Source organism: Nicotiana tomentosiformis, chromosome 10, assembly GCF_000390325.3.
Source record: "Nicotiana tomentosiformis chromosome 10, ASM39032v3, whole genome shotgun sequence".
Lineage (NCBI taxonomy): Eukaryota > Viridiplantae > Streptophyta > Magnoliopsida > Solanales > Solanaceae > Nicotiana > Nicotiana tomentosiformis.
Genome location: NC_090821.1, coordinates 32888348 through 32906154, shown reverse-complemented (window position 1 = coordinate 32906154; position 17807 = coordinate 32888348). Strand labels below are relative to the sequence as shown.

Genomic DNA, 17807 nt, shown 5'->3' with positions numbered 1-17807 from the left:
CTATGGAAACTACCTCCCAAATAACTAGAGAAGATGCATGTGCTACCCTTCTCTATCACATAGCAAAACACTTCATCGGAGAACCAAAACTCTTCCAAGATAGGAGTCTACAAATCCTGAACAATCTGTCTTGTCCATCTTTAGATGACTTTATTTGGTATAAAAACCAATTCATCAGCAAGGTTATGATTAGACCTGACTGTCATCTAGACTTTTGGAAAGAACGCTTCATCAGCGGTCTTCCTTCTTTATTCGCTAGCAAGTCCGAACCAAAATCCAGGATCGTTGTGAAGGTAAAATTCCTTACCATCAGATGACCTATGGTGACATTGTTAGCATTATCAACGTCGTGGGTCTAGAACTCTGTACTGACATCAAACTTAAGAATCAGCTAAAAAAAGAGCAACATTCTTCTAAAAAAGAATTAGGAAGTTTCTGTCAAGACTTCGGTTATACAAACATTGTTGCTCCTTCTACTCATTCATCTAAGAAGGACAAAGCTTACAGGTCTTCCAGAAAGACCCGTCACCACAAAATCAGGAGAAATCTTGATGATCCTCCTAGGAAGAAATCTAAATTCCGAAGACCTTCCTCCAAAACCAAAGATGTCTGTTGGAACTGTGGTAAAACCGGTCACAGAGCCAATCAGTGCAAATCAGACAGAAAGAAGAAGAAGATCAATCTTCTAGAAATCAGTGAAGATACCAAAAAGGAACTCTTCTCAATCCTAGAAGAACCCAATTTAGATTCTTCTCCTAACTATTCCTCGGATGAGTATAGCGATGAGGAAGATATCAACATCGCCTATAACTCTGACTCAAGCCAATATGGCAACGAATGCCACTGTTCTGGAGCCTTTTGTACCTGCGACAAAACCCAGGTTTCTATCAGAGTACTTTCAGATAGCTCCAAAGAAGCTCTGTTTGATGTTGTTCCAATACATCGCTGATGATGAGTCTAGGAAGAAATACTTGATTGAACTTAAGAATCTTATTCTCACTCATCAAAATGACAGACCTAAGCCTAGGTCAGTTGTTGAACCATTCAGCATGAAGCAAGTTATGGCTCGCTTCGACAAACCAGCTGAACCTTCGATTTTAGATCTGAGAAACGAAGTCTCAGAACTTAAAGAAGAAATCAAAGTTATTAAATCTAGACTTGGAAAAGTTGAGGTTGATATCTTAACAGAACAGGTTCTCAAGCAAGCCAAGACTTATGAATATAAGTCAGAAAACGAAGAAGAACCTAGACTTCATGAGAGTGAGTATCATTCTGAGAATGAAGACTCTATCGACCTTCGTCTTACCAAGGATAAGACTTCATCGTCCCAAGCTCCCGGCCTTATGGTCATCACTAGTATCAAACCTTAGAGTTACCATATTCCTATCAAGATAGTTATTAGCAAACACTTCGCTATTAACAAAATCGCTTTGCTTGATAGCGGTGCAGATCGTAACTGCATCATGAAAGGTATTGTTCCAACCCAGTACTTAGAAAAAAGTACTACCAAATTATACTCCGCTACAGGAGAATAACTTCGTATTAATTATAAGCTTTCAAAGGCTCATATTTATAATAATGGTATTTGCTTGACAAATGATTTTATTATTACTGAAGATATTAATGAAGCTATCATTCTAGGAATTCCTTTTATCACTCAGATAAAACCTTTTATTACTGGCTTAGACGGTATTTCTACTCAAATATTAGGAAAAGAATTACATTTTCCTTTTGTTAAAACCCTTTCACAAGATGAAAGTAATTTTATTAAAAGAAACACTGTTTTTCGTATAAACAAACTGTCTCAGCATGTTACCTTTTTAAAGGATGAAATAAGAGTTAAGAAAATCGAGCAGATTTTAAAAACCCCGAAGATAGTTACTAAAATAGCTAATCTTCAAAACAATTTTGAAAAAGAAATATGCTCTGGAATTGCCACCGGTCACAGATGACTGGGTCGTCCAAGCTTTCACCCAAGGGTTGAATGAGCAAAGTTCAATAGCATCACATCGGCTGAAACAAAATTTGATCGAGTATCCAGCAATAACTTGGGCGGATGTCCACAACCGATATCAGTCAAAAATTAGGGTCAAAGACGACTAGTTGGGAGCTCATTTCGGATCCATGCATCAGAACAGGACAACTATTAAAAACCAGAGGGACATCGACAGAGAGCAAAGGTCAAACAGAGACCGATATCAACCGTATGTCGCAGATCAAATGAACAACGGTTCAGCGCGCAATGCCGCTCGGAACAATCGAAGGAGTGATCGAGGACAAAATTCTTGGGGGCTTATGAGCAAGAGTGGCTTCGATAAATATGTCGATCCTATAGAGGCATCTCGGCTATCGAAGTAAAATTTCAGCGTCGACGCATCGGGCATTGTATCGGCGATCGGAAGAATCAAAGATACTAGGTGGCCCAGACCCATACAAACTGACCCTTCCCAAAGGAACCCGAATTCAATGTGCAAGTATCATGGTAAGCATGGCCACAGGACCGAGGATTGTAGAAAATTAAGAGAAGAGGTAGCCCGCCTATTCGATGAGGGCCACCTTCGAGAGTTCCTCAGTGACCGAGCCAAGAATCACTTCAGAGAAAGGGATGCCGACAAAAAAGATAAACAAGAGGAGCCTCTGCATATCATTCATATGATCATCGGTGGGGTCGATACTCCACAGGGGAGTAATGAACTCGAGGTTATATACCTGAGGGCACTTTATCATTCGGAATTGAAGAAGCCGAGGGCATCTCTCAACCTCACAATGACGCTCTGGTAATTTCTATCCTATTAAATAAAGCTCAAGTTAAGCGTGTTTTAGTGGATCCAGGTAGCTCTGCGAATATCATCCGATCTTGGGTAGTAGAGCAGCTCGGTTTGTAGAATCAGTCGTGCCCGCAGCTCAGGTCTTGAACGGCTTCAATATGGCCAGTGAAATAACTAAAGGGGAGATTACTCTACCAGCGAATGTAGCTGGAACCATCCAAAATATCAAATTCTACGTAATCGAAGGAGATATGAGGTACAATGCCCTACTCAAAGGCCTTGGATCCACAATATGAAGGCAGTGCCTTCGACCCTCCACCAAGTAATTAAATTCCCTACGTCGGACGGCATGAAAACAGTATACGGGGAGCAACATGTTGCGAAGGAAATGTTTGTGGTCAATGAGGTAACACCGATACCGACGTTATCAGCCTCGAAAAGATCAAGCATTAAAGATAGAAGAGAAACCAAATAGCAATCTTAGCCACCAGTCTCGACCGAAACGGTGGAACAGGAAATAGAGGATGACGAGGAAGCATTTCTGACACCTCGATCTTTCATCGTCCCTGACGACTCCGACGCAACCAAATCTACGATCGAAGAACTGGAGACGGTTATATTAATCGAATATCTGCCCGAGAGAAAGGTATACCTGAGAACGGGATTGACCCCCGAACTCAGGGAAAAACTTATTCAATTTCTTATCGGTAACATAGATTGTTTTTCTTGGTCCCATTTAGATATGGCAGGGATCCCACCATCGATAACAACGCACCAGCTGAGCTTGGACCCTAGGTTCAAACCGGTGAAGCAAAAAAGAAGACCTCAGTCCGAGTTAAAACAAGCATTTGTAAAGGATGAGGTAACTAAAGTTCTCAAAATAGGGTCAATTCGGGAAGTACAATATCCCGAGTGGTTAGCCAACGTAGTTGTAGTCCCTAAAAAGGGGAACAAAACTTAGAATGTGCGTATATTATAAAGATCTAAATAAAGCATGCCCCAAAGATTATTTTCCACTGCCTAGCATTGATCGCATGATCGATGCCATAGCAGGCCACGAGATCCTTACTTTTCTCGACGCCTACTCCGGGTACAATCAAATTCGAATGAACTCGGAGGATCAGGAAAAGACTTCATTTATCACCAAATACGGAACCTATTGCTATAATGTAATGCCATTCAGGCTAAAAAATGCAGAAGCTACTTACTAATGCCTAGTAACTAAAATGTTCGAAGAACAAATAGGTAAGTCGATGGAAGTTTATATTGATGACATGCTAGTTAAGTCCCTGCGCGCAGAGGACCATTTGACTCATTTGCAGGAAACGTTCAAGATCTTAAGGAAATACAACATGAAGCTCAACCCCGAGAAATATGCTTTCGGGGTTGGATCGTGCAAGTTCCTTGGTTTCATGGTATCAAATCGGGGAATCGAGATCAACCCTGACAAAATTAAGGCCATCGAAGACATAACCGTTGTGGATAGCGTGAAAGTAGTGTAAAGGCTAACCGAACGGATAGCTGCCTTAGGCCGATTTATTTCGAGGTCATCAGATCGAAGCCACAAATTCTTCTCTCTACTCAAAAGGAAGAACGATTTTGCCTGGACCCCGGAATGCCAACAGGCACTAGAACAATTAAAACGGTACCTATCGAGCCCACCACTACTTCACACTCCGAGGACAGATGAGAAGCTTTACTTATACTTGGCGGTATCGGAAATCGCGCTAAGTGGCGTCCTAATTCGAGAAGAGCAAGGTACACAGTTTCCTGTTTATTATGTAAGTCGGACCTTAGGAGAAGCAGAGACTAGATACCCTCACTTAGAGAAATTAGCACTTGCATTAATAAGCGCCTCTAGAAAGTTAAGACCATACTTTCAATGTCACCCCATATGCGTTTTAACCACTTACCCACTTCGTAATATTTTGCACAAGCCCGAATTATCGGGTCGATTGGCCAAATGGGCCATCGAACTCAGTAGGTACGATATCGAATATCAACCCCGTACGACCATCAAATCCCAAATTTTAGCGGACTTCGTGGTCGATTTCATGCCAACCCTCGTACCCGAAGTTGAAAAGGAACTCTTGTTAAAATCGGGTACGTCGTTGGGGGTTTGGACCCTCTACACAGATGGTGCTTCAAATGTGAAGGAGTCCGGGCTTGGCATCGTAATGAAACCTCCCACAGGTGGAATTATTAGGCAATCCATCAAAACCACTAGATTAACTAACAATGAGGCCGAGTACGAGGCCATGATTGCAGGTCTCGAGCTAGCTAAAAGCATGGGAGCAGAAGTCATTGAAGCCAAATGTGACTCTTTACTAGTGGTGAACCAAGTAAACAAAACTTTCGAGGTTCGAGAAGATAGGATGCAAAGGTATTTGGACAAATTACAGGTAACTCTACACCGTTTCAAAGAATGGACCCTACAACATGTGCCTCGAGAACAAAACAGTGAGGCTGACGCACTCGCAAATTTGGAGTCGTCAGCCGAGGAAGATAAGATCAACTCGGAGACTGTCGTTCAACTCTCGAGATCTGTAATCGAGGAGGGGCTGCCGAAATAAATTCCATGAGCTTAACCTGGGATTGGAGGAATAAGTATATTGAATACTTAAAGAACGGAAAACTCCCATCGAACCCTAAAGAATCGAGGGTTCTACGAACCAAGGCTGCTAAATTCACGATGGTTGAATATGAAACATTATACAGAAGGACGTTCGACGGACCACTGTCGGTATGTTTGGGACCAGGAGACACCGATTATGTTTTACGAGAGGTCCATGAAGGCACTTGTGGAAACCACTCCGACGCCGAACCATTAATTCGCAAAATCATCAGAGCAGGGTACTACTGGGGTAGCATGGAGAAGGACATGATAAATGTCAAAGGTTTGCACCAATGATCCATCAACCAGGAGAGCAGCTTCATTCGGTCATTTCTCCATGGCCATTCATGAAATGGGGAATGGATATCGTCGGCCCTCTACCATCGGCCCCAGGTAAAGCTAAATTTATTTTGTTTATGACTGACTCTTTCTCTAAATGGGTTGAAGCACAGGCATTCAAAAAAGTGAGAGAAAAAGAGATTATAGATTTCATCTAGTACCACATCGTGTGTCGATTTGATATACAAGCAGAATTAACATGCGATAATGGTAAACAATTTATCGGCGGTAAAGTAACAAAATTCTTCGAAGACCATAAAATAAAAAGAATACTATCAATACCATATCATCCTAGCAGGAACAGACAGGCCGAATCAACGAACAAGACTATCATCCAAAACCTGAAGAAAAGGTTGAGCGAAGCCAAAGGGAAGTGGAGAGAAATTCTGCCCGAAGTCCTATGGGCATATCAAACAACATTGAAGTACAGTACTGGAGCAACTCCGTTTTCCTTAGTATATGGCTCCAAAGCCTTAATTCCAGTCGAAGTCGGAGAACCCAGCGTAAGGTTCCGACATACTTCAGAAGAGTCGAACCACGAGGCTATGAATACTAGCCTCGAATTATTAGATGAAAAATGAGAAACGGTACTGGTCCGAATGGTTGCACAAAAACAACGAATCGAAAGGTACTACAATAGAAGAACTAAACTCTACCATTTTGAGGTCGGGGACTTGGTCCTAAGGAAGGTCACCATCAACACTCGAGATCCTAATGAAGGGAAGCTTGGCCCGAATTGGGAAGGACCTTATCACGTCCTTGATATAGTCGGAAAAGGGTCTTATAAACTCGGAACAATGGATGGCAAACCGTTACCAAACAATTGGAACATATCACTTCTCAAACGATATTATTGTTAAGGTATGATTTTCTCCTTTCTATCATCTATATATATATATTCGGCACTAACTCATTGTATTCGGCACTAACTCATTGCAGGAATTCAACAAAAGATATCAAGACCTCTGATTTTAAAGCATGTGTTGTACTCTTTTTTTTCCTTAGTTCGGCTTTTATCCCAAATGGATTTTTCCGGCAAGGTTTTTAACGAGGCAACAATTATGTGCTACCTGAAGGCAATTCAACAGTATCCGAGGCTTCTTCATAATAAACCCCGAATATTGGGGGGCTACCATCAAATAAATCAAGTTCGACACAAGAAAGTTATTTCATATCAAATTCATGTCGGGCAGGGTCTCGATAGAGAAAAGTGAAAGGGCCAAATGGTCAAAACGAACCATGACCATGTAGTTTTGCTCAAACTCTGGCACAAGATACAAACATATGTATAATGACTTATAAAGGAAACCTTCTTCTTCTCAGATATCTCTTACTTTGAAAAGATCTTCCTACTTCATGATTCAAACAGGCTTAAGGGCTAACCACCATTAAAAGGCCTACGAGCTACGATATTTTGAGTTCGAGTTCGAAGCAATCACTCACTCAATCATTAAGCCTAAGGGCTATCTTACATCGAGTTCGAGCGAACCCCTTACCCGATCATAAAAAGCCTACGGGCTAAGATGCTTTGAGTTCGAGTTTGAAGCAAACACTCACTCAATCATTAAGCCTAAGGGCTATCTTACATCGAGTTCGAGCGAACCACTCACTCGATCATAAAAATCCTACGGGCTAAGATACTTTGAGTTCGAGTTCGAAGCAAACACTCACTCAATCATTAAGCCTAAGGGCTATCTTACGTCGAGTTCGAGTTCAAAACAATCACTCCCTCAATCATTAAGCCTAAAGGCTATCTTACATCGACATCGAGCGAACCGATCACCCGATCATAAAAGCCTACGGGCTAAGATACTTTGAGTTCGAGTTCGAAGCAAACACTCACTCAATCATTAAGCCTAAAGGCTATCTTACATCGAGTTCGAGCGAACCGCTCACCCAATCATAAAAAGCCCACGGGCTAAGATACTTTGAGTTCGAGTTCGAAGCAAACACTCACTCAATCATTAAGCCTAAGGGCTATCTTACATCGAGTTTGAGCGAACCACTCACTCGATCATAAAAGGCCTACGGGCTAAGATACATCGAGTTCGAGTTCAAAGCAATCACTCACTCAATTATTAAACCTAAGGCTATCTTACTTCAAGCTCAAAATAATCACTCACACAATTATTAAGCTTAGGGACCAACACAGCGAGAGTTTGAGGCTCTATTCTCGCTTAGAATAGACCAAAAGGGTTCCATTACTCCAAAATTCAAGATAACTCGTTCGAGCAATAACAAAATCTTCACAAAAGCAAAAACACATTCGAGCATGAAAATGAGAAGACATTCAAAAGAAGCTCTATTATTAATAAAAGGGGGTATGTACAAAGAGAACAGTCAAAAGTTTGCAAAAGAGAAACTAACTCCTAACTACGGCCGGTGTCAATGTCTCCTTCAGGAGCTGATTCTTCTTCAGGCTTTTCATCGGACCCGCCCCAACTACCTTCTTCATCATCATTGTCGTCGTCAAAAGAGACAAGCTGCCTTGCTTCAGCTTCGAGCGCCTTAGCTCGGGCGATCTCCTCGAAAAGTTTAAAATCTCGAGTGTGGATTTCCTCGAGGGTTTCCCTCCGAGATTGGCACTTTGCCAAGTCAGTAACTCATTGCTCCCGATCAGAAGCCTCCCTTAGTTACATTCGAGCAGCCTCGGCATCGGCCCGATACACAGCAATGGACTTGTCCGCCATGACTTTTGATGACTCGATCTCCGCCTTGGCCTCAGCAAGCCCTGTCTCAGCTCTTAGATCCTCCTGGCCTGGGCCGAACCTTTATGCTTGATACCCCGAAGTTGAACATCGGCCGATAATAGTTTGGCCAAGATGGTTTCTTTTTCTATAGCTAGGCTGTCCATAGTCGCCTTCCACCGATCATACTCGGCCTTGATCTGATTGACTTCTCCCCGAAGCAACCTGATCTTCTCAACCTTTTATTGCAGTTGAGATAACGAAGGGTTAGCTTCCACAGTTGGGTCGAATCCATACTCTAAAAGAACGATGCTCACCTGTTTATCCAGTTCGGCCTCTTCTTCATGAGCCTTGGCCAAATCTGCTTGGAGGTCCTTTATAACCTCTTTCTTTTGGCCACAAAAAAGCTTCAGAGCATCTCTCTCCCCCGAGACCTTTTGAAGCTCGGCCTCACACTGGCTGAGATCGACTCGAAACTTGCTAAGGGCCTACACAAAAGGAAAAAAATGCAAGTCATGCTTAGAAAAGAACGAAGAAACCAAGCGAAGTAAAATCATTACCCAAGAAATGAAACGTTGGGCCTCTTCTAGGAGAATAGAAGCATCATTAATATCGGAGGCATCATCGACTCCAGCAAAGCAATCCACTAAAGGGTTCTCTACACTAGAGCCTCCGCCCATATCGGGGGTCTTCAATTCTCGAGCTTCCCTTAACACCTCCTCGGAAAAGGTCGGAAGAGAAGGCAAGTGGCCCACTGTCATGGTCCCGAGCAAATCGCTCGGGACTCACTGATCGACCCTTGGGCTATCAGAACCGACCCCGTCCGGTGTAGCTATCATCGGCTCGGAAGGTCTGACGACGTCGAGTGCCAAAGCTTCTTCCTCTTCTTCTTCTTCTTCTTCTTCTTCTTCTTCTTCTTCTTCTTCTTCTTCTTCTTCATCTCTCAGTCGTTGGACCGTGTCCATCGTAAGAGCGATTACCTTTTTCTTCACCCTTCGAGTTTTGGATTTAGTGTCCTCGGACTGAGAGGCAGTTTTTCGTTTTCTATCTTTCCCCTATTTCGGAATCAGGGACTTGGTTCCTTCCTCACCACTCGAAGGCCTCAAAACGGCATCCTTGGTCACGCCTGCATAAAAGGAAGTCAGTAACGAATGGAGCACAAAAATTATTTCAAAAAACATGAGAAGTGACCCTTACCATGATTCTTGGCCTCCCACCTACCTTTCGCCAAATCACGCCAAGCGCGTTCGGCATAAGAGGAAGTCGAGGCTAACTTTCGAACCCAATCCTCGAGGTCGGGTACCGCTTGTGGCATCCAAGGGGCAGTTGTATATCGGAGGGAGATATCAGATAGAATCATATAAAGGTACGAAAAGCAACGCCTTATGAAAATCACTTACGGTCGAAATTCTATTCCTCAGGGAACGACATCTTCTCTTCTGGGATAAGGTCACGGGTCCTCACCCGAATATAACGGCCCATCCAATCCCGATCCTTATCTTCATCGATGCTCAATATTAAAGATTTCGATGCCCGACGATAGAGCATGATTAGTCCTTGAAAGTTTTGAGGCCGATACAATCGTATGAGGTGATTTAGGGTGAAATCCAACTCCCCGACCTTGTTGGAGAAAAAGCGAAGTAAGATTACTATGCGCCATAGAGAAGGATGAATTTGACAGAGGGTGACCTGATATCTTCTGCAAAAATCGATGATCATAGGATCGACGGGACCCAACGTGAAGGGGTAAGTGTAAACACTTAAAAAATCCTCCACGTGAGTGATGATGCTCTCTTCGGGAGAAGGAATTTGCAGCACAACCTCGGGACCCCAGTTGCAGTCCTTCCTCACGGCCTCGAGATGGCCCTATGTTATCGAGCACATATACATCGACACATGCTCACATCGGCCCGGAACCGATGAAGGATTCTCAACCTTAAAATTGGCCTTTAGAATACACGGGCCAGGAACATACTCATGGGGAAGCGGTTCCGCCGGCGCCTTATCGCCGAACGGCCGAGAAGAGGAAGCTTTCTCCTTCAGCGGTATGATTTTTGAAGTTTTTGCCATAAGGTATAAGTAAAAGAAAAGCAAAGTAAGATAAAAGGATTATGGTGTCAAACGCTGATGGAGGTGGCTCTACCAACGACGAAATGGAGGCGGAAAGAGTAAGAAAATTTGGGGTTTTTTTGATTACATATTAAGTTTGATTTAGGACGGGCTATTTATGGGCTAAACAGAGGCGGTTCATTCTCACATAATGGCCGACATCGACTGGCACGCATTAAATGCCTCGGTAAGTTGAACCGACGGGACAGCTACCTTGTACTTCATGGTCAGACTTGATACTGATGTCAATATATGTCTAATCATACCATGGGAAATCATGTCGTTTCTCGTCACATCCTCTCCGAGAAACGAGGGGACTATCTGTATGCGGTCGAAACCTATTAAGTCAGTCGTACGGACTGGTCGAGATAACAATACTTCGATCGAAAGGTATCTATGTAAGGTCAGGTCGAGGGAAAGTGTTCGATAATACTTTTAAGTTTTCAATAGTTCTATACTTCTATTGCTCTGTAAAATCTTATCTAAGATCAACAATATCTCAAGAAAGATTAAATGGGTTGATTATATTATCAATTGAACATGAACTATTAGAGAAAATCTATTATAAAAAAATTATTAACAACTTTATATATCAAAATGTTAGTAGAATAGACTTCAAATAAAAACATATCTTATAACTTTCTTTTAGAAATTTAGGCCTCATATTAAGCTATGGTTAGGCACCTGCTGGTATATTCATTTGAATATGTTTTCTTGAATTGGTTGTTATATATGTAATTCAATAACATGTTTACAAATTTGATAAAAAAATGTTGCTATGATTACATCCATCGATATAGTCTTTTCAATATCTAAGTTCTACAGTACAAAAAGTTAATTTTAGAAAATAAAATTTTCATTTGTCGCGAGTATTAAGTTATGTTTGAATATTAGACAAGATTAAACTACAGACAAGATTGTCAAAATGTAAAATATCATATATCAAAAAGAGTCGAAAAGTAGAAAAAATCAATTAATATATGTTATGATAATTCAGATTTTTCGACGAGACAAAAGAGAAACCTCATGGCGAATTTTTTAGCAATCGGTCAAAGTGAATATCTTCAATTGTTTTTTAACCATCTGGTATTCAAGTATTCAAGACATATTCTACTATGGATGGTGTTAGCGCTCTCCCAAAGGAATTTTCATTGATTATGGGTGAGGAAACCTTTACCACCACGCATAGCTTGATGGTTCTTCAATTGTCGATTGCATATTCTGGCTGTCTCTTTTAGTGGAAACACATCAAAATAGCTTAAGCCTCATCCACATACAACGACAAATAGGACTTGAGAATCTACACTAAGATATGTGCAGCAAATAATGGTATTCACCAAATGAATAAAAAGATTATTGATGGGAAAGAGAGAGAAACAACTCATTGTCAAAAATCATTTTCCTTTTGCATTTTTTGGGTGTTTTCTGGATCTATCGATCGGCGAGATTCTTTCCATAATTGGGTTTCAATCCCCAATTTCTTGAGCTCTATGAGGCCACGCTCGACTGCAAAGTGAAAGAAAAACTTCATTAAGTTATTTGCGTTAGAAGTGGATATATTTTGTTGTCTGGCTACAACAACAACCCGGGGTAATCCTACATGTGGGGTCTGGGGTAGAGTGTACCAAACAGACTATTAATATGTTTAACTGCAACTGCGCCTCCAAAGTAGTCAATCAGTTATTACTCTTTTTTCCCCCTATATTCATTATTCTCCTTGTAGATTGAGAGGAGAGGGAGAATCTCTTACCATGAACAGCATCATGTGAAGTGAGAGGTTGACCACCTTGGTTAATCCAAAACTGTAATCTCTCCTCTGCAATATCTGGTTCCACTCCATGATTTTTGGTTCTTCTCCACAAGTATGTGAGCCACGCCTGAAAGAATAATACCAAAAGAGAATCTTTGACTACGTAATGGGAATCGGAAAGAAATTCAAAACAAGTGTATAACATCTATTTTTAAATTAATTTTCCAATAACGAGCACAACAAACTCATAGTATCTCTGAACCTATTTTTTTTTTGGTCCGTTCCAAAAAGAATGATCCATTACTAAATTTGAAAACAATTTAGCTTAAACTTATAATTCTACCCTTAATGAGAAACTTTTATAACCACACAAATACTCTGAGCCCCTTTTTGACTTGTTTAGGACCACAGATTCCAAAAGTCTTTATTTTTTCTTAAACTTCGTGCCCAGTCAAACAGGTTCACATAAATTGAAATGGATGGAGTAAATGATTAACAAGAGAAAAGAGAGGGGGACAATTGAGACCTCTTATTCAATTGTAACTTGTAAGCTTAGAGAGCCCCCACTATAATTCTTATAGAATAGCTTTTGTTTTTATGAAGAATAGTAGTATCTATTTTGAAATGGATCGTTTAGCTATATAGTCATTGGTTTTCTTACAGAGACAAAATTGTCACCCGGATTCTATCACAGATAAAGAAAACAAAAACAATCTTTAATCATATACTCCCTCCGTTTCAATTTAGATAAGATAGTTTGACTCGGCACGGAGTTTAAGAAATAAAAGAAAACTTTTAAACTTGTGGTTTTAAAAGCTTAAGGGGTAAAAGCTTTGTGGGACCATAATATTTTTGTGGTTATAAAAGTTTCTCATCAAGGGTAAAATGGCCAAAATGAAGATTTTAAAGTTGAATTATTTCTAAATTTAAAAATGTGTCATTTGTTTTTGAACAAACTAAAAAGGAAAGTACCTCATCTAATTTGAAACGGAGGGATTACTAGTTATTTTTATTTTTTGAATATTTCGTCAGAGAAGTTATGCACAATTCAAAATCAATGAGCAATAATTACGCAGTTTTAGTTATTCAAAGGTTTTCTAACCAGCAAGTAAGTAATAGCCTCAAGGGAAGACGGAAGGTGGAAAAAAGAGGGAAAGTCAATGTGAAGAATTAATTAAAGAGTCAAAATGTCAAATACCTGCTTAAATTGCACATCTTCTGTCTCCTCCGGACTCAATTCTGTGATACAGACATAATATTAGTAATACGAGGTAGCAAAGAAAGTTCTAATGCTAATATCTACTAACCACTCCTTTTGAAAATATAGGCAAAATTGGAGATACAATGAATGGAATGGCTAAACCTGAACTAAAAACTCGACATTAGATTATTGCGTAGTGGTGTATCAAAAGTACTCGAATCACATGGTTTGTTAAACTAGAATTAATTCACTTCCCGAGCGAAAGGCTCTCAATTTGGCATTGAATATAGGATATCTCAATAACAGCAAGGAAATAGGTTAAGCCACCTCAAATTAAGTCAACAGCAGTGAAAATTATATCCTTGACAAGAACTCCGATGGTGATTTTTGAGAAAGCTTAATCTTATACCATGGCGAAGAAAACCCATTCATACCTTTCTGGGTTGAGCCATGCACTTATTGTTACACAATGTAACTTGAATAGTTAAGATTTTCCAATGTTATATGTATAGAAGGAAGAATGTCATGCAATTAAAAATGACTTATCAAAAGCAAGTAATGTTTATTCTGTTGAAACAAGAAAAAGAAGAAAGAGAAATGATTCAATTGTGCAAAGGGTTCAAAGTAAGCTAATTGACTGACAGTAACTTGAATAAACTCACCAAATGCTTCTGAAAAGTTTTGGCCTTCCATTGGTAGCCTCATGTCATCTGCAGCCATAACATATGTAACGGCAGGTCATTATATCTATCAGTCAAGATTTGAGATGGTTTACTATGATCAGCATGGAGACTAAAAAAGTTCAGTAGCTCCAAGTCTTAACCCTACAACAAATGCATATATCTCTCAAAAAGTTAACCCAATCCGAGATGCAGCATTGTACACATTGAGGCAAATTCCTATAACCAAAAGAGAAGGAGATATGATAGAAGTCCGAACAACTCCACAAACTAACGCTCAACTTTTGGATCATCCACAATTGTGAAAACTACAACAAAGGCAGAATCCCAAACCAGTTAGGATAAACAAGAAAAAATTCAACATATACCTGACATATATTTGGTGAATGAATCCCAAGAATATAGTTAACATGTGATAAAGGTAGATACGCCATACAGTTAAATATGAATATCTACTCTGTTACCTGTAGCTTTGAGTGCAGTTAGACGCCTTTGTTGGGCCATTGCTAGGGCTACTGCTCCTTCTACCTTTAAAAAGGGAAAAAAAAGGATGAAACAGAAAACTAAATCAATTACACAAGAGATTTCATCAAATTCACAGAAAATTAAATCAATTACGCAAGAGATTTCATCAAATTCTAACACATAATACAACTTTTATTTCCATTTTTAAGCATGTGAATAGCAGTTCCAGACCATTGATATTATAACTGATTTCTCATCAACCTTTCTGCTCAGCGTTCATTGTTCAGTAACAAGACATGAAGCTTTAGCATCTTACGTTCAAGATTATACGACAAGAAAAATGAGGTTATAATTTATTATGAAACAAGTTTGAAATTATTACTCCCTCTGTTCCGTTTTGTTTGGCACTGTATCCTTATTAGTCTGTTCCAAAAAGAATGACTATATTATAATATTTCATTAATGATAATCTTTATAGCACACAAATGCTATAAAATGTTTAAAACCTCAAGTTTCAATTTTATAGCCACACAAATATTATGTCATATTTAAGATCACAAGTTTCAAAGGTCTTCCTTCGTTTATTAAACTTTGTGCCAAGTCAAACTATGACAAACAAAGTGAAATGGAGGGAGTACTTTGGTATTAATCTACTATCTTTGGTCCTACAGAATTATTGTCGGATGACCTTTCTCCAACTATTTCATGAATTTCTTGCCCCGCAACAAATAAGAAAAAAGAAGAAGACAGAAAGCAAAAACAAAAGAAAAGCTACCTACACTAGTCCTGATTTATGTTGGCCACTGTTACAGAAAATCAGTCTAATATGGCAAAAGAAGAACAACAGTTGTGCTGTCATTTTCTTCGCATTTTAGAGAAAGGAAGAGCATTTATCAGAGACGCTGAAGATAAATATTCTTAAAACAAAGTTCAGTTGAATATAATGGTGATAAATTTTTTAGGGATCTTTTATGAATAGTGTATCAGGTTCTATATCAACAAAGAACACTTATCTGGCTTGCTTGACTTCAAGTAAAACAACAATATTTGATGATTTCAGAGGTTAACGTTGAAGAAAAGTTTGCATTTTGCAAAGGCAATATACTATCACTCAAGTGGTCTAAAAGGTCTAGTAAAACTAAGCGACGTGACTCTCAGGATAAGCTGAGTGTGAAGTTTGGGCTCAAAGACCCACATACAATTTTGGCCATATTTATTCCCTGCTCACACTTTGATAACTCTTCAGATTTTCCTCCCCCCAGGGTAAAGGATCAACACAGATATACAACAAAGGGAAATGGATGGAGTTAGCAAGCAAATGAAAATGGTATTCTCTTCAATTGTCGCATTGTAATCGAAAGGGATTAGTCTAGTTTGGTAGCACCTTTTTGATAAAAGACTACATGGGTTGTAATCCTATTATCCTTGCCTACTCTTCTATTTTCTACTTCCTTGATCCTCACCGTAATTGCTTCGGTATGAGAAAACATCAAAGCTTTGCTGGAATTGTTCCACTCCTCTCATTGGAACAATTCCATAGAAGATGATTTCAATGGCCACATTGGAGCGAATTCGGGGGGTTATGATGATGTGCATGACGGCTTTAGTTTTGGATTTAGAAACAGAGGAAGAACATCGCTACTGGATTTTGCTAGAGCTTTTGATTTGGTGATAGCCAACTCAAGTTTTCTAAAGAAGGTGGAACACTTGATCACTTTCCAAAGTTCGGTGGTCATGACCAAGATCGATTATCTGCTCGTCCGGAAGTCCGATATAAGCCTTTGCACGGATTGCAAAATCATCCCGAGTAAGAATCTCACGACCCAACATAGGCTTTTGGTCATGGACCTTAAGATCACAAGGAGGAGGAGAAAGAGGGTTGTGTCTGGTCAACCGAAGATCAAGTGAGGAGCCTTGACTAGGGGCAAAACTCAAGAGTTGAAGGACAAGTTGCTGGCAATGGGGGCTTGGAGGAGTACTGGGGATGCAAGTGGTATGTGGACCGCGACTGCGAATAGGATTAGGGAAGCTGCTAGCAGGATATTAGGGGTCTCGAGGGGCTATTCGGGTGGTCACAAATGGGACTGGTAGTGAAATGACGAGGTCCAAGAAAAAGTAGAAAACAATAAAGTGGCATATTTTAAGTTACTGGAGAGCATTGGCGAGGAGGTGAGGAGGAAGAATAGGGAGTTGTATAAGGTGGCTAAGACGAAGGCGAAGTTAGCGGTTGCGGCAGCTAAGACTGCAGCGTTTGGACGATTATATGCTAAACTTGGGGGGGCAAAGGCAGGGATAAGAAGTTGTACAAACTAGCTAAGGTAAGAGAAAGGAAGGCTCGTGACCTGGCCCAGGAGAAGTTTATTAAAGACGAGGATGGTAGAGTATTGTTGGATGAGGCACTTATTCGTCGGAGATGGCACACCTACTTTCATAAACTCTTGAATGATGAGGGGGGCAAGAGCATTATCCTGGGTGAATTGGAACACTCTGAGAGTCGTAAAGACTTCGGGTATTGTAGGCGTATAAGAGTTGAGGAGGTCGGAGGGGTTATGCGTAAGATGCGCAGGGGAAGAGCGACCGGGCCAGACGAAAACCCGGTGGAGTTCTGGAAGAGCGCGGACAGGGCGAGCTTGAAATGGCTTACTAGGTTATTTAATGCCATTTTCAGGACGAAGAATATGCCCGATGAATGGAGTATGATGATCCCTTTGTAAAAAAATAAGGGTGATATCCATAATTGCAACAACTATCGAGGTATCAAGCTACTAAGCTACATTATGAAAGTCTGGGAAAGGATAGTGGAGTTGAGGGTGCGGAGGAGTATAGCTATCTCCGAGAACTAGTTCGGATTTATACTGGGACGTTCGACTACGGAAGCCATTCACATTGTTAGGAGATTGATGGAGCAATATAGGGATAGGAAGAGGGATCTACATATAGTGTTCATCGACCTTGAGAAGGGCTACGATAAAGTACCTAGAAATGTGATATGGAGATGTTTGGAGTCTAGAGGCGTTCCTGATGCATACATTAGGGTGACTAAGGATATGTATGATGGAGCTAAGACCCTAGTGAGGTCCATGTGAGGGGAGTCAAACCATTTTCCAGTTGAGATGGGGTTACATCAGGGGTCAGCTCTCAGCCCATTTTTATTTGCACTAGCTATGGACGTGTTGATGCGCCACATTCAAAAG

The 17807-nt window shown here is 40.4% G+C and overlaps 2 protein-coding genes across 3 annotated transcripts in view; one reads left to right on the top strand and one right to left on the bottom strand.

Annotated features, from left to right (window-relative positions):
• Positions 1 to 313: 313 nt before the first annotated feature.
• On the top strand, positions 314 to 949 carry LOC138899971 (uncharacterized). Its single transcript, XM_070186673.1, has one exon. The coding sequence runs from the start codon at positions 314 to 316 to the stop codon at positions 947 to 949; it is 636 nt and encodes a 211-aa protein (XP_070042774.1).
• A 10528-nt stretch (positions 950 to 11477) lies between these two features.
• Positions 11478 to 17807, bottom strand: part of LOC104094223 (coiled-coil domain-containing protein SCD2-like) — a 28653-nt gene continuing 22323 nt past the window's right edge. For both annotated transcript variants that reach the window (XM_070187253.1, XM_070187254.1), the window contains exons 15-19: positions 14613 to 14676; positions 14131 to 14178; positions 13466 to 13506; positions 12268 to 12394; positions 11478 to 12023 (exon numbers count right to left, since the gene is read on the bottom strand). In XM_070187253.1, the coding sequence (XP_070043354.1) occupies positions 11905 to 12023; positions 12268 to 12394; positions 13466 to 13506; positions 14131 to 14178; positions 14613 to 14676 (399 nt within the window). In that variant the 3' untranslated portion in view covers positions 11478 to 11904. The remainder of the gene's footprint in view (positions 12024 to 12267; positions 12395 to 13465; positions 13507 to 14130; positions 14179 to 14612; positions 14677 to 17807) is intronic.

Coding starts and splice junctions, on each gene's coding strand:
- LOC138899971 (XM_070186673.1), top strand. CDS start 314: ATGACCTATGGTGACATTGTTAGCATTATCAACGTCGTGGGTCTAGAA.